We start from the raw sequence: 25,767 nt of genomic DNA on the forward strand, positions 1-25,767 counted from the left end.
TCAAAAATGTGTCTCCTCAGTTCCCAAACGTTTACTGAGTGCTGTTAAAAGGAAAAGCCATGTAACACAGTGGTGAACATGCCCTTTCCCAACTACTTTGGCACGTGTTGCAGCCATGAAATTCTAAGTTAATTATTATTTGAAAAAAAAAAAAAAGTTTATGAGTTTCAACATCAAATATCTTGTCTTTGTAGTGCATTCAATTGAATATGGGTTGAAAAGGATTTGCAAATCATTGTATTCCGTTTATATTTACATCTAACACATTTTCCCAACTCATATGGAAACGGGGTTTGTACATGCCATGCTGTAAAACGGTCATAAACATCCCCTTAGCATATATAGACAAACATGGCGTCGATCATGTGGGACTTCTTCAGTGTTTCAAAATGACAACATTGTGGTTCAACACATCAAAGCTTATCAAGCCGCTTGTTGAGTCAGCATTGCTGCATTTCATCATGGACAACCAGCCCTTTACCATCGATGAAGTTAGGGCCTTTTGTCAGGACTAATGTACAGGTACACTTTGTCAAATGAACTTTTGTTTGAGTTTTTTCTTACCTCCAGGTGTGCACTAACAACATGTAAAAAATTAATGACATAAAAATAAAAAATAAAACATTACATAAATATATAATATAAATTATTTTTTAAAAATTAAGTACATATTGATATATTATATATTTGTAATTAAAATTATAATATAATTTATACTAGAAAAAAAACAATTTAATAAGTATAAATAAAGATGGGTTTTAAGAAGCAAGAAGTTATATGTATTGGCATGAAAACAATTATATTGTGCATTCCCCAATTAAAAGTTGTCATGATTGTCTGAAATGTCATTTTGGGGAAAATAAAATTGCGTATTAACAGTCTAAATAAAACATAGGACAATACATGTTTGGGTTAGTGAGAATATATGTGAGTGAATAAATGAAAGCACAGGAGGTTTTGGTTTCTGAATCATTAGTACTACAATAAGCATGGTTTAAGCATAACCAAACAAGCAATTACACTTGGCACACCCCCTCCAACCACAAGGAGATGTTTTTTTCCCTCTGTTTCTTAATAACCACCTGTTCAGTCAGGATAAGCCATGACTTAGATGCAGAGAGCACGAAGCCCTTTCGGCTGCTAACAAAGTGTTGACGGCTAAAGATGCAGAGGATTAACAAGCATTTTTGGGTGATTTTGGCACAAAAGCTCTGTTTAGAACTTATTTTTTTGTATATCTTTGTTGTCTTCATGAAACCTTCTTAGAGTTATCATTATTAGGGATGATACTCAAAACCGGTTTTCCCGGTTGTTTGATAAGAAAAGAACCGAGTCCTCGGACTCGAATCCCTTTTTGAGAACGGGTACCCGTTATCGAGACCACTATAGTAAAGGAAAAGAGTTGATTCTTTATTCGAATCCCGTCCCGACCAGAAATGCTCCGTGGGACATCACAATAAATGACGTCACGTAGCTCAGTCATTAGGCGCAGATAGCGAAAGCAGGAAAACATCCATCCATCCATCCATCTTCTTCCGCTTATCCGAGGTCGGGTCGCGGGGGCAGCAGCTTAAGCAGGGAAGCCCAGACTTCCCTCTCCCCAGCCACTTCGTCCAGCTCCTCCCGGGGGATCCCGAGGCGTTCCCAGGCCAGCCGGGAGACAGTCTTCCCAACGTGTACTGGGTCTTCCCCGTGGCCTCCTACCGGTCGGACGTGCCCTAAACACCTCCCTAGGGAGGCGTTCAGGTGGCATCCTGACCAGATGCCCGAACCACCTCATCTGGCTCCTCTCGATGTGGAGGAGCAGCGGCTTTACTTTGAGCTCCCCCCGGATGGCAGAGCTTCTCACCCTATCTCTAAGGGAGAGCCCCGCCACCCGGCGGAGGAAACTCATTTCGGCCGCTTGTACCCGTGATCTTGTCCTTTCGGTCATAACCCAAAGCTCATGACCATAGGTGAGGATGGGAACGTAGATCGACCGGTAAATTGAGAGCTTTGCCTTCCGGCTCAGCTCCTTCTTCACCACAACGGATCGATACAGCGTCCGCATTACTGAAGACGCCGCACCGATCCGCCTGTCGATCTCACGATCCACTCTTCCCTCACTCGTGAACAAGACTCCGAGGTACTTGAACTCCTCCACTTGGGGCAGGGTCTCCTCCGCAACCCGGAGATGGCACTCCACCCGGAAAAAGCGCTCCAAGGTGTAATAAAGTTCAAAACAAAAGCTATAATCCATCGAATAACTTTACTGAGAGATTTTAGCAGGGTAAAACACATGACGAACACTTTTACGACCAACCGGAAACATAGCAACGCAGCTGTCGCAACGTTCTTAAAACAACCGCAGTACATACATATATATATACAACATATCTCCCTTTTTTAATTTTTGTTTTTCTTTCCTTGTAAACAAAACAAAATCACACTGTAGATGTGTTGTCTGTCTAATTATAAATAATGCCGACGAGGCGTGTTGGCTGAGTTCTTGACGTTTACTTTCACAGCGTGGCAACATGCAACACTTTTCGGGGCTACCGCGCATGCTCGTAACTCCCGGTGCATGCTGGGTAGTGTAGTTGTTATATTCTCTAGCTCATAACATTTTTCCCCCATAAAGAAATAATGTTAACTCAATAAAGTGTATTTCTTTTTTTAGCTTTAACTTTTCATTTATTAGCATTGTAACCACATTTGCAAAGAACTTTTCTCTTCATAGAATGTTCTTTCAATAAAGAAATAAAGTGCAAAAATGTCAAAGCATCATAACAAACAGTTATGTCAAATAGCAGCAGAAGTGCACTTTTTGGAGAGCTGTATTATTTTCAGTTTTGTGCCCAAGGGACTGATTTTATTTAACACTATATTATTATTTATACACCTATAGTGATCACAGAGACAGGTTGTTTTTGTGTTACTGTATATTTGTTTCTCTGAAAAATCCCACTTAATATACTTTGGGTAACAACAGTCAATATTTATTTATTTTTTTTATTTTTTTTAGGTGGGTAACAGTCAATATTTATTTATTTATTAGATTTTATTTTTTTATTATATAATAAAAGTGAGCTTTTGTTAAACCAAATATTGTGTGTTTTTTTCCATATACAACAACCTATCTGGACTCGATAAGAGAATCAATAAGGAATCGGTTCGATAAGAGGATTCGAAAATAGGCTCGAACTCGATAATTCCTTATCAAACATCATCCCTAATCATTATAGACATTATGCTTAATTTGACCAAAATGTTGTTTTATTTCTTCTTAAAAAACACACAAAAAAAACTTTATTTAAAGAGCTGACATCTTAGCTGTAGAAGCAGGGCATGGTATGGTATGTAGGATGGGTACCGAATTCAGTACTTGTATAGGACCAGGTATCCATTCACGTGAACTCAAACGGCACCATATTTCAATATCAAATTTTGGCCATGAAAACTAAAACTATATTACAATCAGTATGTAACATATGTATGTAATAAATACAATACAAAACACTTTGTAGGACTCAACAAATCACAAAATTGGCACATTCAACTTAATGGCAAGGACTACTTCCGGACTACAGCAACACACCTAGACTGAAATAAATGCATACTTGCAAACAAGACTCAGGCATATAAAAAAACAGGATAAAACTGAACAGCACATATTTTATCAACTGACTGTTGACACTAGGGATAGGGATTAGACTAGGGATCCAAGATGTGTATTTTTCTATAGAGATACAGATTTCTGCTTCTCATGACTGATATCAATAACTTCCATCCATCCATCCATCTTCTTCCGCTTATCCGAGGTCGGGTCGCGGGGCAGCAGCCTAAGCAGGGAAGCCCAGACTTCCCTCTCCCCAGCCACTTCGTCTAGCTCTTCCCGGGGGATCCCGAGGCGTTCCCAGGCCAGCCGGGAGACATAGTCTTCCCAACGTGTCCTGGGTCTTCCCCGTGGCCTCCTACCGGTCGGACGTGCCCTAAACACCTCCCTAGGGAGGCGTTCGGGTGGCATCCTGACCAGATGCCCGAACCACCTCATCTGGCTCCTCTCGATGTGGAGGAGCAGTGGCTTTACTTTGAGCTCCTCCCGGATGACAGAGCTTCTCACCCTATCTCTAAGGGGGAGACCTGCCACCCGGCGGAGGAAACTCATTTCGGCCGCTTGTACCCGTGATCCTGTCCTTTCGGTCATAACCCAAAGCTCATGACCATAGGTGAGGATGGGAACGTAGATCGACCGGTAAATTGAGAGCTTTGCCTTGCGGCTCAGCTCCTTCTTCACCACAACGGACCGATATAGCGCCCGCATTACTGAAGACGCCGCACCGATCCGCCTGTCGATCTCACGAACCACTCTTCCCTCACTCGTGAACAAGACTCCGAGGTACTTGAACTCCTCCACTTGGGGCAAGATCTCCTCCCCAACCCGGAGATGGCACTCCACCCTTTTCCGGGCGAGAACCATGGACTCGGACTTGGAGGTGCTGATTCTCATCCCAGTCGCTTCACACTCAGCTGCGAACCGATCCAGTGAGAGCTGAAGATCCTGGCCAGATGAAGCCATCAGGACCACATCATCTGCAAAAAGCAGAGACCTAATCCCGCAGCCACCAAACCGGATCCCCTCAACGCCTTGACTGCGCCTAGAAATTCTGTCCATAAAAGTTATGAACAGAATCGGTGACAAAGGGCAGCCTTGGCGGAGTCCAACCCTCACTGGAAACGTGTCCGACTTACTGCCGGCAATGCGGACCAAGCTCTGACACTGATCATACAGGGAGCGGACCGCCACAATCAGACAGTCCGTTACCCCATACTCTCTGAGCACTCCCCACAGGACTTCCCGAGGGACACGGTCGAATGCCTTTTCCAAGTCCACAAAGCACATGTAGACTGGTTGGGCAAACTCCCATGCACCCTCAAAGACCCTGCCGAGAGTATAGAGCTGGTCCACAGTTCCACGACCAGGACGAAAACCACACTGTTCCTCCTGAATCAGAGGTTCGACTATCCGGCGTAGCCTCCTCTCCAGTACACCTGAATAGACCTTACCGGGAAGGCTGAGGAGTGTGATCCCCCGATAGTTAGAACACACCCTCCGGTTCCCCTTTTTAAAGAGAGGAACCACCACCCCGGTCTGCCAATCCAGAGGTACCGCCCCCGATGTCCACGCGATGCTGCAGAGTCTTGTCAACCAAGACAGCCCCACAGCATCCAGAGCCTTAAGGAACTCCGGGCGGATCTCATCCACCCCCGGGGCCCTGCCACCGAGGAGCCTTTTAACTACCTCAGCAACCTCATCCCCAGAAATAGGAGAGCCCACCACAGATTCCCCAGGCACTGCTTCCTCATAGGAAGACGTGTTGGTGGGATTGAGGAGGTCTTCGAAGTATTCCCTCCACCGATCCACAACATCCGCAGTCGAGGTCAGCAGAACACCATCCTCACTATACACGGTGTTGATAGTGCACTGCTTCCCCTTCCTGAGGCGGCGGATGGTGGTCCAGAATCGCTTCGAAGCCGTCCGGAAGTCGTTTTCCATGGCTTCCCCGAACTCCTCCCATGTCCGAGTTTTTGCCTCCGCGACCGCTGAAGCCGCACACCGCTTGGCCTGTCGGTACCTGTCCGCTGCCTCAGGAGTCCTATGAGCCAAAAGAACCCGATAGGACTCCTTCTTCAGCTTGACGGCATCCCTCACCGCCGGTGTCCACCAACGGGTTCTAGGATTACCGCCACGACAGGCACCAACTACTTTGCGGCCACAGCTCCAATCAGCCGCCTCGACAATAGAGGTGCGGAACATGGTCCACTCGGACTCAATGTCCAGCACCTCCCTCGCGACATGTTCAAAGTTCTTCCGGAGGTGGGAATTGAAACTCTCTCTGACAGGAGACTCTGCCAGACGTTCCCAGCAAACCCTCACAATGCGTTTGGGCCTGCCAGGTCTGTCCGGCATCCTCCCCCACCATCGCAGCCAACTCACCACCAGGTGGTGATCGGTAGAAAGCTCCGCCCCTCTCTTCACCCGAGTGTCCAAAACATGAGGCCGCAAATCCGATGACAACTACAAAGTCGATCATGGAACTGCGGCCCAGGGTGTCCTGGTGCCAAGTGCACATATGGACACCCTTATGCTTGAACATGGTGTTTGTTATGGACAATCCGTGACGGGCACAAAAGTCCAATAACAACACACCACTCGGGTTCAGATCCGGGCGGCCATTCTTACCAATCACGCCTCTCCAGGTTTCACTGTCGTTGCCAATATGAGCGTTGAAGTCCCCCAGTAGAACGAGGGAATCACCCGGGGGAGCACCCTCAAGTACTCCCTCGAGTGAATCCAAAAAGGGTGGGTACTCTGAGCTGCTGCTTGGCGCGTAAGCGCAAACAACAGTCAGGACCCGTCCCCCCACCCGAAGGCGGAGGGAAGCTACCCTCTCGTCCACCGGGTTGAACTCCAACATGCAGGTTCTGAGCCGGGGGGCAACAAGAATTGCCACCCCAGCCCGTCGCCTCTCACTGCCGGCAACGCCAGAGTAGAAGAGAGTCCATCCCCTCTCGAGAGAACTGGTTCCAGAGCCCTTGCTGTGCGTCGAAGTGAGTCCGACTATGTCTAGCCGGAACTTCTCCACCTCGCGCACTAGCTCAGGCTCCTTCCCAAGAGCTAGCTTCTGTAGCCGAGGATCGGACCGCCAAGTGCCCTGCCTTCGGCTGCCGCCCAGCTCACATTGCACCCGACCTCTATGGCCCCTGCTATGGGTGGTGAGCCCATTGGAGGGGGGACCCACGTTGCCTCTTCGGGCTGTGCCCGGCCGGGCCCCATGGGGACAGGCCCGGCCACCAGGCGCTCGCCGTCGTGCCCCAACTCCGGGCCTGGCTCCAGAGGGGGGCCCCGGTGACCCGCGTCCGGGCGAGGGAAATCTGAGTCTCGGTTCTTGTATTTCCATAGAAGTCTTCGAGCTGCTCTTTGTCTGATCCCTCACCTAGGACCTGTTTGTCTTGGGAGACCCTACCAGGGGGCATGGAAGCCCCCGGACAACATAGCTCCTAGGATCATTGAGACACGCAAACTCCTCTACCACGGTAAGGTGGCAGCTCAGAGAGCTGCCACCTTATCAATATCAATAACTTATTTATATCTATTTTTTGTTGTTGTTTTATTCAATTTATTTTTAGTTTATCCAAGCCTCTCCTTGCGGCTGGCTTCGGAGAAGCTTCTTTAGCAACAGGCGTCTTTGTAGGCTTTCAAAACACCGTCGTAGCAATGCTGGCTTTTCAGGTGACTGATAAGGTTTTATGTGTTGCTCTGAGATGTTATTCTTGTTCCTTGAAGAATGTTTGCAGAACATTTTTGTGCAAATAGCACACAAAATGTATTCCTCTGAAACCGTGAAGAAGTCCCACATGATCAACTCCATGAGCTGAAGGGAAAGTTCACGACAGCAGAGAATGAGAAAATGAGCGCTTGATTTGCTCATCCTAAACCACCTACAGCACAGTTCAGGTAATCGCGCCTCATTGGAGCATTTCTTTTCATTTTTCTAATCTATTACTAAAAGTATTTTTTAATGTTATCGAATTATCAGTATGACATAATTCCTCATGTCTGTACAACATTTATTGTGCACCCCTACGTACCACATAGTTTTGTTCTTAGGAAAGTGAATTATTCTCTTCTTTTTCTTTTTATTCTGTATTAACATCAAATAGAGCACGATAGTTTAAAGTTAAAAATACCCACCAGTGCCTCACTTGTCACCAGTCATAAACCCGTCACTAATGCACCCACATATTCTGAATATCACTAAAGATGGGGTGTAAAAAGAAATGTGTACAGAAAGTTAAGCTTACCTTTCTTCTGAAGCTGCGCCCTGTCCTTCTGCCGCAATCCTATCTCTCTGCCAAGAGCCTTCCTCTGCCGCTGCAGCTCACTCCGAAGAACGGCTAAACGCAGCTGCATAAACTCCCGCTCCTTCTTCTGTTCCAAGCGAACGAAAAGAAGTAAAAAGAGAAGAAGTAGCATAAGGAAATGTAGGGCATGTGGTCGCAGCAATCTGTGTTCACTGACATAAGTGTTTTTTTATACACCATACATTCATTTAATATACTGCCTAACGTGTTTAAGGTTATGTCATATAATGAGGGGCTGCGTGTCAAAGAACATATCGTAAAGGAATCGTTGTAAATGATAATGACTTGCAGTATTATCAAAATAGAAGTGTATTTGATATTCATAGCACCAGTTTAAAACACGTTAGAACATTGTATATAATGCTAGCTTGTGAATGCTAGCTCCCCCCTCTTTACTTTTATCTTTTTGAACAAAAGACAGCTACCATGACCACCCCCAAACTGTGAACCATCACTGTAGACACGTTTCACCTCTGATCACTAAAGACACTTTAACTGCTGCTGTGACCAAAGGTCACCTCCATATTCATACTGTTGACTGTCAATCAGAATGTGCAATAATGTAATGTTACTTACTGTGCCTTGTATATACATTTTTATTTTTATTTTAGCTAAGTACCGTGTGACTTGTTGAAGGGTGGACTAGCAAAGTAAGATTTTCATTGTACGGCAAACTGTCTGTTTAACTGTGCATATGACAATAAACAATCTTGAATCTTGAATCAGATGTAGTGAATTAGTGAAGTGAATAATAGCACCTGGAGACAGGTTGATTGGCAACACTAAATTGGCCCTAGTGTGTGAATGTGAGTGTGAATGTTGTCTGTCTATCTGTGTTGGCCCTGCGATAAGGTGGCGACTTGTTCAGAGTGTACCCAGCCTTCCACCCGAGTGCAGGTGGGAAAGGCTCCAGCCCCCCCGCAACCCCAAGAGGGACAAGCGGTAGAAAATGGATGGATGGATGGATGGATGGAATAATATTTATATAGCGTATTTTTCTGTAGAGACTTAATGCGCATTAATTACATCTTTAGGCTATATTTTAAACCAGTGTGCGTGGCACTGGGAGCATGTGGGCAAAGTGTCTTGCTCAAGGATGGCGGAAGAGGTAATCGAACCTGGAACCCTGAAGGTACTAACCGAGCCGCGCCGCCCCAGGTACTATCAGATGTGCTGTGGAGGAAAATTTACGAAAGATTTACACCAAAGCATATTGAATACATATTATCTAGGCCAGGGGTCCTTAACCTTTGTGACCTCGAGGCCCAACTTTACCACTACAGGGGGGCCTCTTTGCCTACTCAGTGAATATGAACACTGAATAAGTAATCTTATTCTTGATTTTAAACATATTCAATACTTATATCAAACCTACTTACAGGTTAACAGGATAGACCTTTTAAAATGATATAAAACCATGTGTTAAGGCTTAGGTGATGTTGGTAAAAATAAATACTAATTACATTTACAGCAAAAGAAAGGACTCGTATAAACATAAATACATTTAAATACAAGTAAATACATTTTAACTAAACAAACAATAAATAATAATGATATACTTGTTTCTTAAATAAACTGTCAATAACATTTAAAAATACAGGTTCACCACTTTAGTCATCATTTTTGCACTTAAACTTCTCTATGACTTTTGCTCCAAACTTCTTCTGTTTGTTTGAGATTGTTATTACTGCCACACGGTGGAAAAGTGTATACCAACTGAGTACCAGTGCGGTCCATACGGACCAGCGCTGAGAAACAGATATGTTTTGGCGGCAATCTAGGGGGTGCCCACAGCCCTATGGTTAAGAAACACTGATCTGGACCACAACAAAGTGTTTTAAATATAAATGAGAATGATCATAGGTCCCATATAAACATAAAAAAGTAGTTTGGGTAATGTTCCAATAAATATAACAGTAAGAGTTTAAATTAATAATTTTTCAGTAAAGTTTTGTATTCTTATTGCTGTATTAAAGTACCAAGAGAATGGAAAAACAAGTTGCCTCTATATTGAAGCTCACATCATATATATCTGGATTCATAACACCAAAAGACAAACAATTTGCAAGTAAATAGATATGATCAAAATAGTATCAATCTCACAGAAATTCCTGAGCCATTTTAAGATATAATGAGAAAGCCAGCCTCATGATCTGTGACGTAGAGGTGGGAACAGATCCCTTTCCCATCAACAACTATGTTAATCATGCAGACTTTGTGAGAAACAACAATTATTTGGGGAAAAAAATACGATCCCGAACCTTATACTTTTTTTTACCTGAATGTAAGGAGGATGAGCTACAAGTTTTAGAAGCTGTGTGCTAAAAAGATCCAGCTTAAGTGAAACGCTACAGCATCATGTAGCACTATTGTTAAGGGTTAAACAAGAAATACAAACTACAAACATAATAAAACGATCGCCTACTGCACAATGTCTGCTCTCACTGCGATGACGACTGATAGGGTGTTCATATATTCTTGTTTGGATAAGGAATTATTCATAATCCACACAAAGGGTTAAAAGGAAAATTTGCTGCTTGCAGACACGTCTTTGGTAGGTGTGTCTTTGTCTCCATCTACGGGTATAAATTGATTGTCACAAATGAACAACTTTTAGATTTACGCCTAAATCCATGATTTCTAATCTAGAATAACTTCAACGAGCCAAGACGCGAAGCAGCAGCAGCAACGGAAGAACATCGGCCTTCTCAATGCTGCAGCATCAGCTAGTTACCTCTCTGTTATCAATGCTTCGCTAAAAATAGTTTGTGTTAGCACTTATAATAACAATATCACTAATATTTGGTTATTATTCAGGTCAAGTTATGTAAATAGAGTATTGTTTGCGGGTTTTGAATGGTTATTTAGAGGGCTTTGTGGGCGGAATAGAAAGCTCTTATTGACTCCATTGTAAGCGGACTTTTTATTTATTATTTAAACATATATGTCTGTGTCTTACATGGGGATTGTTAATGATAGGCAGCACATCTCTTTCTAATGTTTGCATATTTTCAATATGACTGATCTGCTGATATGGCATATTTGCCAACACTTCCGAATTTTCCAGGAGACTCCCAAATTTCAGTGCCTCTCCCGAAAATCTCCCGGGACAACCATTCTCCCGAATTTCTCCCGATTTCCAGACGGACTTAAGGCACACCCCCTCCAGGTCCGTGCGGACCTGAGTGAGGACAGCCTGTCGTCACGTCCGCTTTTCCTTCATATAAACAGTGTGCTGGCCCAGTCACGTTATAACATCTACGGCTTTTGGAGAGTGCACAACTGCACACAAAACAAGAAGGAGACGAAGCAGAAGAACAAAGAAGAGACAGTCATGGCGACGACGAGTGACAGAGAATAGATCGAGGATGGACAATTCAACCCTAAACTCACTCCTTTCTTTTCTTACAAATTAAATTTCACAGATGCTGCCCATACCTATGCTCCTTCAAGGGCTGTACGACTGGCTGCAAAGCTAGAATTCACTGAATTGGGCAGCAATTATTATATATATATATATATTTATATATATATATAATATATATATATATTTCAGTGAATTCTAGCTATATATATATATTTATATATATATATATATAATATATATATATTTCAGTGAATTCTAGCTATAAATATACTCCTCCCCCCATCCCGACCCTGCCCACCTCAAACGCCCCTCCCCCAAATCTCCCGAATTCGGAAAGTCTCAAGGTTGGCAAGTATGTGATATTGTCCGAATCTACGAAAATTGCAGAAGACATTTAGAGCTGAATATTCAAAATGGCCGTCTGAAATTGTGGCATTTTGTGATGTTTAGACGGTATTTTTGCATACTTTGCAGATTGGAAATACAATTGGATATGGTTTAATGGATATGATGAAAGACAATTAAACATATAAAGTCAACTTGTTTTTCCATTCTACTGGTACTAGCTTCAGCTTGTTGCCCCATTCACCGTCTTTATTGAACAATGGTGGCACACTGCTTTCGTCTTATCCACTTGCCTTTGTTTACATATTTCACCGGGAAGGCCAAGTGTTCCTACACAAGAGACTAACTGTGGAAGATACACCAATATTAGACTTAGACTTCCTTTTATTGTCATTCAAATTTGAACTTTACAGTACAGATAAGAACAACATTTTGTTGCATTACTCATTGTAGTGCAGGAAATAAATAAATAGATTACTGTACAGATAAATATATTGCACTTATTGCATATGCATCCACATTAATGGATGTATGTTATATTGTCTTTATATTCAAGCGAGTTAATCCATTTTTGGGGGGAATTGATGGGATTATTTTGATGTGTCCAAGAGTCTTATGGCCTGAGGGAAGAAGCTGTTACAGAACCTCCGAACCTGGAGGTTCTGCTACATTAAAACAAACGTTTGTCATATAATGATAAGTCAACAAGAAAATCAACTCTTGTCATTTTGATCTTGCTACAAAGGATAAACATATTTTGTCAGGGCTTAAAATGTCCCATATTTCCACTTATTTTTCCTGATTAGACTTTAATTCTCAGTACTGTTTGGGTGTGTGCCATCTCTCCTTTGCTTTGTCCAGTATGATGGTGAACCTTGGTGTTACAATGCTGTCTGTCGCAGGAATGAAACTAGGACACAGAGCGAGAACTTCATGTATGGATCCAATATATAATATGTAATGGTTGATAAAATACTGTTCTCCATGTTAAACACATCTGGCTTGGACACAAATGTAACCCACCAGAGAGACAGTAACCCAGCAGTCTGGCTGGTGTTCCTACTGAACATCAAACAGTAATAAGTCAGCTGAGTAAACACACAGCAGGCGTGGGGGAAGCATGTTGTAACCCAGGAGATGAATGGCAGCGTGGGTGACAGGGTAAAAGGGTAACGCGCTGAGGTTGGTGGCCCTCGCTCTGCGCCGCTTTGATCTAAGACTCTCTCAGAAGTGATGCTCGTACTTGCACTCATACAAAAGGCCAAGAGGGGGAAAGCCAAAGAAGAGCTGCACAATGCTCCACTAACTCCAAGCTGGTGGGCTTTTACAGAAAGGTAGAAAACAAGGATTATGTGATTTATTAGCTGATGTGAGTGCTGAAAAGGGACTTTAAAGAATGTTTCAGTAAGCAGGAAATATTAGAGACAAGATTTTGAAAGGAATCTTTGTGCCTAAAGAATGAAGCCTCCATGATGTGGTGCAGCTCAGCAGAACTATTGTGTCCAGCTGCTTTAATAAGCGTGTAAAGTTCCTTATTAAAAGCCAGTGGAAAGTGTGGTGGAAAGCAACAGCTTGAATTTACAAAGTCTAAATTGTCTACACAAATGACGATTTCTGATAAAATGCGTATCTTACAATGTGCTGTCACAATTCCTTGAAAGGTAAAGATCGATCAAAAAAAAAAAAAAAAGCTTTTGGAAAACTTATACCAGGGTGAAGATTGTCAGAATTAGATGCTTGTTTAAAATCTGCGACATTATCTCATGTATTTGAACTATGGCTAGTAAATCTCACGATCACGATATCTCGACATTATGACACTGTGTTATCGATACAAAGTGTACCTTTGATTATAGCGGGGATAACATCCCAGTTAATGTTTTCTCATCACTATGTGTTTGTCAGCATTAATTAATAATTGTAGGTAATACATTTACACATTGAAAGCCTGTGCTCTTGGGTTATGTTCTAGTTATTTATAATTTGATTTGCCTTCTTGTAATTGTAGTCATCTGTAAATCACTTGGTAATGCCTTGCGTACAATTGTGCTCTATAAATAAACCAGCCTTGCCTTGTTGATGTACTTCATTTACTATTCAATTACTATTCTGTTAAACTTGCAAGTCACAAAATTTAGTAGCAAGAAAAACACATTGTCTTTGACAACATTTTGGGAAAGGTTTTTATCTTATTAAAGCAAAGGCACCATTGTAGAAGTATACCTTTGACCCCAATATCAGATATGTGAATGATACCAACCCTAACTAGAATACAGAGCTCCACCAAAGCAAATGTGTTAGTTGGGAAGACAGTGGAGACCTATATACATTTGTATGTTCATTTGTCCACCAACTAACATATTTTGGCAGGTCAGGTAAAAGAATGTTTCTCTGAAAGGAAAGACAACCCGGAGGATGGAAACACCTTGAGGCACTCAGACCAGCAGCAGAAAAGGGATGCTTATGAAGTCTTTGTTTACAATAAACACAGCGCCAAATCAGGGATCAGAGCTCAGTTTTCACAGGTGTGTTGATGCCAATTCCAAAAATGTTAGATATGCCTTTTCGCATTTGCTTTGTAGATACAACATGAGGGGAAACAAACAATGGATCAGTTTGACAGACAGAATACTTCTATTACCCTACCTCTCAGTTGAGCCACCAAGGCTCAAGAAACAATAGAAAACCATAACTGGTTATAACGTGTGAACTTACATTTCCCTTTAGGGTGATTCTAGCTCTTTAATCCTGTTGAGCTTTTAGCACAACACAAGTCAGTGAATGCGTCTTAGTAAAAAAAAAGCCATTGAGCACACTATTGATGATCACAGCAATTACTGGCCTCGTGTGTGTGTATGTGTATATACAGTGAGGTCCACAAGTATTTGCACACCCTGCAATTTTGCAAGTTCTCCCACTTAGAAATTAGGGAAAGGTCTGAAATGTTCATCATAGATGTATTTCCACTGTTAGAGACATAATCTAAAAAGAAAAATCCGGAAATCACATTGTATGATTTTTTTTTATGATTTATTTGTATGTTACTGGGGTTCATAAGTATTTGCACAAATGAGAACATCAGTGTTAATATTTAGTGCAGAATGCCAATTACAGAAGTCCAAGGTTTTCTATAGTTCTTCAGCAGGTTTGCACACACGGCAACAGGGATTTTGGCCCACTCCTCCACACAAATCTTCTCTAGATCTGTCAGGTTTCGGGGCTGTCGCCAAGCAACACGAAGATTTTCTATTGGATATATATATATATATATATATATATATATATATATATATATATATATACACACACACACACACACATGCGTGTCATGGCGGTCTTGAGTTTCCAATAATTTCTACAACTCTTATTTTTTCGTGATAGAGATTGGAGCACATACTTGTTGGTCACAAAAAACATTCATGAAGTTTGGTTCTTTTATGAATTTATTATGGGTCTACTGAAAATGTGACCAAATCTGCTGGGTCAAAAGTATAGATACAGCAATGTTAATATTTGGTTACATGTCCCTTGGCAAGTTTCACTGCAATAAGGCGCTGTTAGTAGCCATCCACAAGCTTCTGGTTGAATTTTTGACCACTCCTCTTGATAAAATTGGGGCAGTTCAGCTAAATAAAAAAAAAAAGAGAATCGATTCTGAATCGCATAACGTGAGAATCGTGATTCGAATTGGAATCGATTTTTTCCCACACCCCTAGTTTATATATATATATATATATGCATATATATATATATATATATATATATATATATATATATATATATATATATATATATATATATATATATATATATATATATATATATACATACATATATATATGCATATATATATATATATATACATACATATATATATGCATATATATATATATATATATATATATATATATATATATACATACATATATATATGCATATATATATGTATGTATATATATATATATATATATATACATACATATATATATGCATATATATATATATATATATATATATATATATATATACATACATATATATATGCATATATATATATATATATATATATATATATATATATATATATATATATATATATATATATATATATATATATATATATATATATATATATATATATATATAAATGCAAATATATATACACACACACACACACACACACACACATATGCATTTGTGTGTATATATATATATATATATCCACACACATTTTATCTTTTGTTATTTGTTTTTTCTCAACAAAATAAAACAACTAAATACACAATAGACTAATTGCGTCACTGAAAACATTGAGGGCTACTGAAAATAAGTCATTAAGTTGCAGGGATCACATTCATTGTTGCCATGTGACTGTTCTCACCCGCACTGTGCATGTCGCTGTTGTTCTTAGTTTCCCCTCAATCTCCTTGCCAATCTTCTGTACTGTTACCTGGGTCTGTTTGATGGCTCTCTGGGCTGTGTGAAGCCTGTGGAAAGACAAATATATACAACATCAATCAAGGTCAGTGTATCAGCAACAAAAAATAACAACTATTGTAAAACTGAAAGCATTAATAAACAACCGTATTACCTTGATGGTAACAGTTTTACGGTTAGTGGTTGATTTCTGGATTGTATCAATGTTAAACCTCAGTTATGGCTTGATTTGCTGTGCTGAAATGTTTTTTTTTCTTTAAACAGGCTAAAATACAAAAGGCACGGATTAGAATTTGTCAATCCAAATATACTTAATCTTCTTTTGTCTGATGAAGGAATGCCGTAGCCGATCACTCGTTTCTGTTTTGCCCTGTCCTTTGCATTTTCCTCTGTCACTCCTCCCACCTGCATTGTATTTTCTCACTACAACCTTGAAATCTTCCCCTTGCTGTCCCCCCTGACAGGCCTATTTCTAGCAACATTCTACTGATATAATCACGACCCCTGCTTCTCAACTGGCCAAACCATCTCAGTCTGGCCTTTCTGACCGTCTCCCAGGCATCTAACATTGTCTGTTTCTCTGATCTCCTTGTCACTACTAACATAACTATAAGCATTTTCACTGCCACCTGTCTGTTGGTCACCGCTGCCATATGCTGATACTTAAATGTCAAGGACTCCTGATACTCTTCTCTACTAACTCCACCCTGCCTCCATTCTTACTTTTTCACTTCTTAGTTCACTTCTCCTTTGCTCTGAATAGTTCACCCGAAGTACTTTAACTCAACATTCCTCACCTTTACACCTTGCATCCTCATGGTTTTTTCTTGCTTTGACCGTCTTTTATACCTCCACCTCTCCAGGTTTTCTTCCACCTGCTGTGGGTCCTCACTGTCATCTGTCAGTCAATGTCATCTGTTTTTTCATGGAGCCTCCTGTCTGACCTCATTTTCAATCACAAGAGCAAACAATACACAGTCCAAACCTACTTTACCTGTGACACCTACAGCACACCTCACAGTTACCCTCATACACATCCTGCACAACTCTAACATACTTCTGTCACCCCTATCTCGGCATTATTGTACCCTTTTTTTAAATCCACAAAGAAACATAACTTCTGCCCTTCTGCACTCCATCAGGACTTTCAGTACAAAAATCGGATGTGTAATACACCGAACAATAACGACCAGCTCTTGCACTGTGTGGTCCAAATTGTTCCTCAATGAAAGTGCTGTTCTTGGTTTAGCACTTTAATCCAGGTTGTTGAAAGACAAACAACAAAACAAAAGTAGTTATGGCCTAAAACATTTCTATACTGGACAATTAACTGGAGTGTCTTAAAATAGTCGGTTATTATACTATTCAGGAGTCTGATTCGACTATTAACCTTGTAGTCCAATCGTCGGACACTGAACCCCCCTTCTACCTCCCTTGAAAAAAGGCGATTTGAGTACTCGATGCCCAGCAGGTGTGTTGGGAGGATGTTCTAAGATGGGAGACAAGCAGCCCGTCATAGAACACTTAGCATGCTATTCCACCGCGCCTCGGACACGGCAAGGCCAGCCATCGACCCTGGAAATTGGACTATGCCCACGCCGCTGGGGTGCGACTTTGACCAGTGCTCTCCGGCAGAAAGCCCCCCCTCAACGCTTCCCTCATGAAGCCACATTTAATTAGTACTAATATAATAACGTAAATGTAAACAGATCCTTGGGGAGTACATCTAAGGATAGAACATGTATCTATGTCATGGATATGCGTTTAATTTGCTTGAGACGAAGGATCAAGATGGTGAATTAGAACATCAGGGCTTGATGTGTTGAATTGATTTCCAATGTGAAACCTAATCCTGCTTTTTCCCCCAGGTGAGAACAGTTATCTCCTCTCCCCTTTCCACGCAAATCTGCCCCCTTATCGTTCCTTTGATCTTTGCCGATTAGACCCAATCTCACACCCTATGAACTTTCTCAGCACATCTGCAGTAGTTTCATCGCTTGGCAAGTAAATTCAGAAAACACGTTTTCACTAACCATGACAACTTTATTTTTCCATTGCAGGGGAGATATCAAAAAGCTGTGTCATGAGGGGATCTGCAGGAAGTTATGACTATGGCTGTGCACTCAACCCATGAAGACGATTAACATCAGAAAAACAAAAACACAAACTCCTTTGACAGTGACACTTGATATGGAGTGTCAGATAAAACCGAGCCATGTGAAACTTCTGGATTAGATTTCATTTTATGTCTCGTATGCTACATTAAATAGGGTATTTTAGGTTCTTTAGAATTGTCAATGTCTAGTGAAATCTGAACAAAAAACATGGAGCTGACTGAACAAGGTAGTAACTAAAATTCACTTAATTTTGTTCACAAAGTAATATAAAAAATAATTGCCATGGTTAATGTGTTTGCGTAAGCTTGCATATTCAACTATATGAAGAAATGTTTATAGAAATTGTGTGTGAATGTTCCAATGCAACTGAAAGGCTAATGGAAAGAAGATTGAATGGTAGAAACCGTTTGACCTTGAAATAGTTTGAATGTTGAAGTTCGTAAACTGTACTGAAACATAGTATGAATACTGAAATGTTAAATGCATGTATGGAATAAACTATGTGACTTTGAGATGTACTGCAGCAAAATGAGCTAAAAAAGTTACTACGTGTTGTAACCCGCCTGGTTGAGTCCAGACTTTTGGTCTGCATGGGACTTGAACCTGTGTCTTCTGGCATGAAATACGAGCTAAACGTCCGAGCTGTCAATTCAGTGTCCAACTTTGGCTCCTAATGTTGTTAAGGTAGCTACAGTACTAGGTTTTTAGCTAATTTTGGGGATAAATAAATGTTTTTTTCCTAATAATAAAATATATTACCTGACTGTATGGAATATTTTCTTGCAAACAAGCTTACTTTTAGGGAAAAACAAGTTGAAACCATAATTAAGATTGAGATGTGAAATAAAGACATCCCTGGCTAAAATACAATACCTTAAATAGTCAAGCCAGCTAACAGGTGATGTTGGTATTATTGTGTATGTCGCTGTTGGCGTTTTGCTGCAATTGTACTGCATTTGTGAATCTTTTTGGACTAAATCACTGTTTTACTACAACAAATGTATTTCCTGATTGCGGGAATATTTGCTTGCAATCAAGGTTAGGTTTTTTGGGGGAAAAGGTAACTATAACTAAGAATGGTGGAAGGACTACCATTTATTTTGCCCAAAGTTGTGAAAAAAAAACGTGATTACAGGAATAAAACATAATATTTCCGGTTTAGAACATAACTAACTTTATTGTCCTGGTTAAGACGAATGTTTTGATGGTGGAATGGTTGAAATCGGTTGAAAAAGTTGTGTGACTGCTTAGAACTAGCAATTGATTACTTAGCCGGGCCTTAATTATGCCCTCACATGAACTCATTTTATTTTGGAATTGTAATTATTATGTTACATTTAAATCTAATCAGTGTGATTTTTCAAGGGGCAAACAAATTTCAGGCTACAGGATTAGTTCTCTGCTTTTTGCAGATGATGTGACTTAGACTTCCTTTTTATTGTCATTCAAATTTGAACTTTACAGTACAGATAAGAACTACATTTTGTTGCATTAGCTCATGGTAGTGCGGGATAAAAGAGCAATAAGGTGCAGATATAAATAAATACATTACTGTACAGATAAATATATGGCTCTTTTGCATATGCATCCACGTTTATGGATGTATGTTATATTGTCTTTATATTCCAGCGAGTTAATCCATTTTTGGGGGGAATTGAGGGGATTATTTTAATGCGTTCAAGAGTCTTCCGGCCTGAGGGAAGAAGCTGTTACAGAACCTGGAGGTTCTGCTTCGGAGGCTGCGGAACCTCTTTCTAGAGTCCAGCAGTGAAAACAGTCCTTGGTGGGGGTGGGAGGAGTCTCTGCAGATTTTCTGAGCCCTGGTCAGGCAGCGGCTTTTTGCGATCTCCTGGATAGGAGGAAGAGGAGTCCTGATGATATTTTCCGCCGTCCTCACCACTCTCTGCAGAGACTTCCAGTCTGAGGCACTGCAGGCTCCAGTCCAGACAGAGATGCTGTTGGTCAGTAGGCTCTCTATGTGCCTCTGTAGAATGTGGTGAGAATGGGGAGAGGGAGCTGTGCTCTTTTCATCCGACGCAAAAAATGCATGCGCTGCTGAGCTCTTTTTACAAGACCAGGTCATATTGTCAGTTATCTGCACCCCCAGGAACTTGGTGCTGCTTACCATCTCCACCGCTGTGCCGTTGATGAAGAGTGGAGTGTGGCTGGACTGGTGCCCCCTGAAGTCGACGATGATCTCCTTGGTCTTGTTGACGTTCAGGACCAGGTTGTTGGTTCTGCACCAGTCAACCAGATGTTTCACCTCTTCCCTGTAGTCCATGTCGTTGTTGTCACGGATGAGGCCCACTACTGTTGCGTCGTCCGCATACTTTACAATGTGGTTAGTAGTGGACCTGGCGCAGCAGTCATGGGTCATCAACGTGAACAGCAGCGGACTCAGGACGCAGCCCTGGGGGGAGCCGGTGCTCGGGGCGATGGCACTGGAGGTTTTGTCACCCACTCTCACAGACTGGGGTCGGTCTGTGAGGAAGTCAAGCAGCCAGTTACATAGGGGGGTACTGAATCCAAGGGGGGCCAGTTTGCTCACCAAGTGCTGCGGGATGACGGTGTTGAACGCCGAGCTGAAGTCCAGAAACAACATCCGCACGTGTGTGTCCTTTCCTTCTAGATGTTCTAAGCTCAGGTGGAGTTCAGAGGAGATGGTGTCTTCTTTGGAGCGGGTAGGGCAATAAGCAAACCGGTATGAGTCGATTGTGGGGGGAAGTCTGGAGACAATGTATTCCTTTACCAGCCTCTTGAAGCACTTCATTATGATGGGGGTGAGTGCCACGGGGCGATAATCATTGAGGGAGGAGATTGTAGTTTTTTTAGGCACTGGAATGATTGTGGCCGCCTTAAAACATGATGGTACCACAGCCTGGGTCAGCGAGGTGTTGAAGATGTCTGTGAGAACCCCAGCCAGCTGGTCTGCACATCCCTTAAGCACCCTGCCCGTAATGTCATCAGGTCCCGCTGCTTTCCGGGGGTTCGCTCTCCTCAGGGTTTTCCGGACATCCGCTGTGTCCAGGTTGAGCGGCTGCTCATCAGGGCGAGGGATGGATTTCCTCGCCGGAGTGGTGTTAAGTGTCTCAAACCTTGCAAAGTGTGGTCCTGATGGCTTCAACTGCCCAGGATCTTCAGCTCTCACTAGATCGGTTCGCAGCCGAGTGTGAAGCGACTGGGATGAGAATCAGCACCTCCAAGTCTGAGTCCATGGTTCTCGCCCGGGAAAGGGTAGAGTGCCATCTCCAAGTTGGGGAGGAGATCTTGCCCCAAGTGGAGGAGTTCAAGTACCTAGGAGTCTTGTTCACGAGCGAGGGAAGAGGGGATCGTGAGATCACCAGGCGTATCGGTGTGGCGTCTTCAGTAATGCGGACGCTGTATTGATCCGTTGTGGTGAAGAAGGAGCTGAGCCGGAAGGCAAAGCTCTCAATTTACCGATCGATCTACGTTCCCATCTTCACCTATGGTCATGAGCTTTGGGTTATGACTGAAAGGACAAGATCACGTGTACAAGCGGCCGAAATGAGTTTCCTCCGCCGGGTGGCGGGTCTCTCCCTTAGAGATAGGGTGAGAAGCTCTGTCATTCGGGAGGAACTCAGAGTAAAGCCGCTGCTCCTCCACATCGAGAGGAGCCAGATGAGGTGGTTCGGGCATCTGCTCACCTAGGGAGGTTTTTAGGGCACGTCCGACCGGCAGCAGGCCACGGGGAAGACCCAGGACACGTTGGGAAGACTCTCTCTCCCGACTGGCCTGGGAATGCCTCGGGATCCCCCTGGGGGAGCTGGACGAAGTGGCTGGGGAGAGTGAAGTCTGGGCTTTTCTGCTTAGGCTGCTGCCCCCGCGACCCAACCTCCGATAAGTAGAAGAAAAGGGATGGATGGATGGATGGAATCATTTACACCGTGTATCATGACAAAGAAGCACAACGCTCGGAGCGATCACTAAAGCAGTCGCTCTGCACACCGCCAAGATGTGTGAATGAAAAAGCCTGCCTTTATCCACTTAGTGCAGCTGGTAACCAGAACGATCATGAATTTTGTGATAAAAGCATGAAATTTGGTACACTTATAGCCAAAGGCATTCTCAAAAGATTTGGATGTGGAGCCATCATGAATTTTCAAAATGGCGCCCATGGCAGCCATCTTTCAAAATGGCTGTCAGTAACAACTGTTCGCTTATGAATGATGGATATAATATGATGTTTCAGACTTATTTACCATACATAGTACTTGGTAAATGTATTTTGGATAATCTAAATGTGTCATTAAATATTCAAGATGGCTGACATCTTCAGGATTGCAGCCATCACTTTTATGACTGTCTGATATGGGTGATCTCGGTGTCAAACCAGTATTATTTTTTATTTCCTTTTCTTTGTGCAGAATTCAAATTTGGAACTTTACAATTGGCCAGAAGCTTCCTTCTAACTCAGAAATGGTTAAAAATCTGACCAGAAAGTTTGAAACTGTGTCCAGGCTTGATCTGGTGTGGGACCACTACTTGTCTGACTCTCTGAAAGCTGCTACGAGAGCAAAGCGTGGCACTGGAATTCAGAGACGTGTGGTAGGTGATGCAGCCATTCCCAGGAACTGGCAAAACTTTCTTAGAGTTGACAGCAATAAGACTGAGTTGTTTGCCTTTCTCTCGGAGGCTCTGCTCAGATGGTTTGTGCAGGAGGATAAACAGCTTGTCATCACAAGTGACATGGAAGTCCTTAGCAAACCACCTCTCCCAGATAGGACATCGATTGCTCCTTGCACGCATGAGGAAGCGGATAGTCGCATGTTATTGCACGTAGCCCATGCAGCAAGAAACGGCCACCACTAAATTATGATTCAAACAGTTGATACTGATGTTGTGGTGCTGGCTGTGGCAGTGGCTCAGACTCTACAACCAGAGGATGAGCTTTGGTTGGCTTTCGGTACTGGTAAGAATGTTCGATATTTGGCAGCACATGAAATTGCAGCAGGGCTAAGGCCCGAGAAAGCATGTGCACTACCAGTGTTCCATGCATTGACGGGTTGTGACACTGTGTCAAGCTTTGTTGGCCATGGGAAAAAGACTGCATGGGCTATATGGTCTGTGCTTCCAGAACTTACACATGCCCTGTTGAAAGTGTCTTCAGCCCCAGATGACATACCACAGGAGGTAATGGCCACAATTGAGAGGTTTGTTATCTTAGTCTATGACCGAACCAGCACATGTACAGAAATCAATACGGCAAGGAGGAAGTTATTTGCAAAGAGGCACAATGTGCAAACAATCCCCCCTACCAAGGCTGCCCTAGAAGAGCATGTTAAGAGAGCTGTATACCAAGGAGGGCACGTGTGGGGTACAGTCCTGGTGTCAACACCAGAACTACCTTCACCGTGCGAATGGGGCTGGTCAAAGTCACCTGAGGGGGACTATGAACCCTTCTGGACATGCCTACCAGATGCAGGCCAGTCAAGTTATGAACTTGTCTCATGCAAATGCAAGAAGGGTTGTGTTGGGCAGTGTAAGTGCAAAACATCCCACTTACAGGGCACAGCCCTTTGTGTCTGTGAAGGCGAGTGTGACTAGTCTTTCCTGTGATAGACCCTAGGCTTCCCTTGCTTAACATGAGTATTTTGAGATAGAAAGAAGATTCTTAGAAATTCCAAAGTTCCCAATTCAAATTCTGCATCAAGATAAATGTATAATTAAACATAGAGATCATCCATATCTAACCAGTTGGTGGCCATTTTGAATTTTCAATGAAAATGTTCTACTGTCCAAAAGACATTTACCAAGTAGTATGAATGGTAAATAAGTCTGAAATATCATATTAAATCCATCATTCATAAGAAAACAGTTGTTGCTGGCGGACATTTTGAAAAATGGCTGCCATGGGCGCCATGTTGAAAATTCATGATGGCTCCACATCCAAATCTTTTGAGAATGCCTTTGGCTATAAGTGTACCAAATTTCATGCTTTTATCACAAAATGCACAATTCCTTTATATTTTGGAACTAACCTCTTGTACTAACTTGCTAAAACTATTATATAGTCTTCTCAATGTTTGACTTGATTATTGTTTAGCGTACTATGTATAATAATATGTTTTTATTCACAAAAGTAATTTATTCAATACAGAAGTTTTAAGTTTTTACTTAATTAATCTCAATGTTGGAGATCATTATTTATTTGCATGCAATGTGCAATGCTATGTTTTTGTTAACAAAATTATTTTACAGAAGGATTGATTCCCAGAGTAACCTCTTAATTTATGTATTTTAATATAATTCCATAAAAAGTACAGTTTACATCTGGTCTAAAAAGAAGAACTTATTACACATTTAAATTTGCTAAGAGTATGTATGATGCAGTGTATGTAGTATCATTTCAAACTACAAGTTTTTTATCAAATAAAAGAAAAACTTGTTTTAAATTATCTTTGTCATTTGTATTCAATGGTTTCTTTAAAAATTAGGGAAAACATAATCGTAAATTGAATTTTTTGTGAAAAAATAGATTTTATTTCTAGGCCACATTGCCCAGATCGAATGCGGGGAGGATGGTTATAGAATGGTTATAGAAGCTAAGCGAGCACGAACAGAGGGTAGGGTGAAAGGTTGAAGCAGACGGAAGTCGAGAGAGTCAGGACCGACGTGACTTGATGGTGTAAATGTGGAACTTGGAGCCAAGGTATGCAGACAGAAATGGAGTGTATACTCAAAATCAACTGGGAAAAAAAACATCCCCAGCCAGCTGGACCAAACAGACAAGTGTTCATCGAGTCAGTCACTATAATATTGATCATTATACATGCAGCACATCATGCTTGTTAATACAACTACAAACACTGTCGAGCAAGACAACAAACAAATTATGAAATGTGGACTAATACTTTACAGATACTGTAATATGATTGTACATGTTTTTAGTCAGTACAGATTGGTGTCCTATCGTATTGTGTAATACATTACAAACTCAAAAGCCAGTCAGCTGCTGATGCAGAAGCTAGCTCACGACTATTGCCGTAGCATGTTATTGCAAGGCGATACGGTAGAAAAACAGTACCTCTCTTTGCTTTTACAATAACATGTCCCTACAGCTTGGTTATTATACAGAATGTGAATTAAGTATTCTTTGCGGTTTGTGAATACCTTTTTTTTTTTTTTTTTTTTTTTTTTTTTAAAGAGTGATTTAGAGGTAGAATGGATTGCTCCCTTAGTTGCATTGCCAGACAGCTAGAACAAGCCGATATTTACAAAATTATAATGCAAAACAAAACAAAAATATGTGTTCTTGTATCTCATAAAGATTGTGAGCAATAGGCACAATGCCAGAAAAAATTGCAGTTCCCCTTTAATACAAACCATGTATAGGATAGTTTATCACACAGTTTTACTTTTAAATGAACTAAATGTACTGTTGGAGAAGTTGCCACTGGCATAACAGCGCCTACACCTGGCTGTAAGGACACGAGACTTTGCACATATAATTAACATTGATTGATTGATTGATTGATGAGTGCACATGTGTATGTTGTTTGAGTGTAATTAATGAAATTGTGATATTTAAGACATTTCAATTAGTAGCACCTGGTGATCCTGGTGAAAAATCTAAGC

At 41.7% G+C, this 25,767-nt stretch overlaps 1 protein-coding gene across 2 annotated transcripts in view; it reads right to left on the reverse strand.

Moving 5' to 3' along the window:
• Positions 1-25,767, reverse strand: part of uvrag (UV radiation resistance associated gene) — a 218,797-nt gene that overhangs the window by 143,767 nt on the left and 49,263 nt on the right. Inside the window, exons 7-8 of one of the 2 annotated variants that reach the window (XM_062048387.1) lie at positions 15,999-16,104; positions 7,846-7,969 (exon numbers count right to left, since the gene is read on the reverse strand). In XM_062048387.1, coding sequence (XP_061904371.1) covers positions 7,846-7,969; positions 15,999-16,104 — 230 coding nt within the window. Of the gene's footprint in view, positions 1-7,845; positions 7,973-15,998; positions 16,105-25,767 lie in introns of both variants that reach the window. The other variant, XM_062048386.1, reaches the window with a different exon arrangement.

Source organism: Entelurus aequoreus, linkage group LG05 (assembly GCF_033978785.1).
Source record: "Entelurus aequoreus isolate RoL-2023_Sb linkage group LG05, RoL_Eaeq_v1.1, whole genome shotgun sequence".
NCBI lineage: Eukaryota > Metazoa > Chordata > Actinopteri > Syngnathiformes > Syngnathidae > Entelurus > Entelurus aequoreus.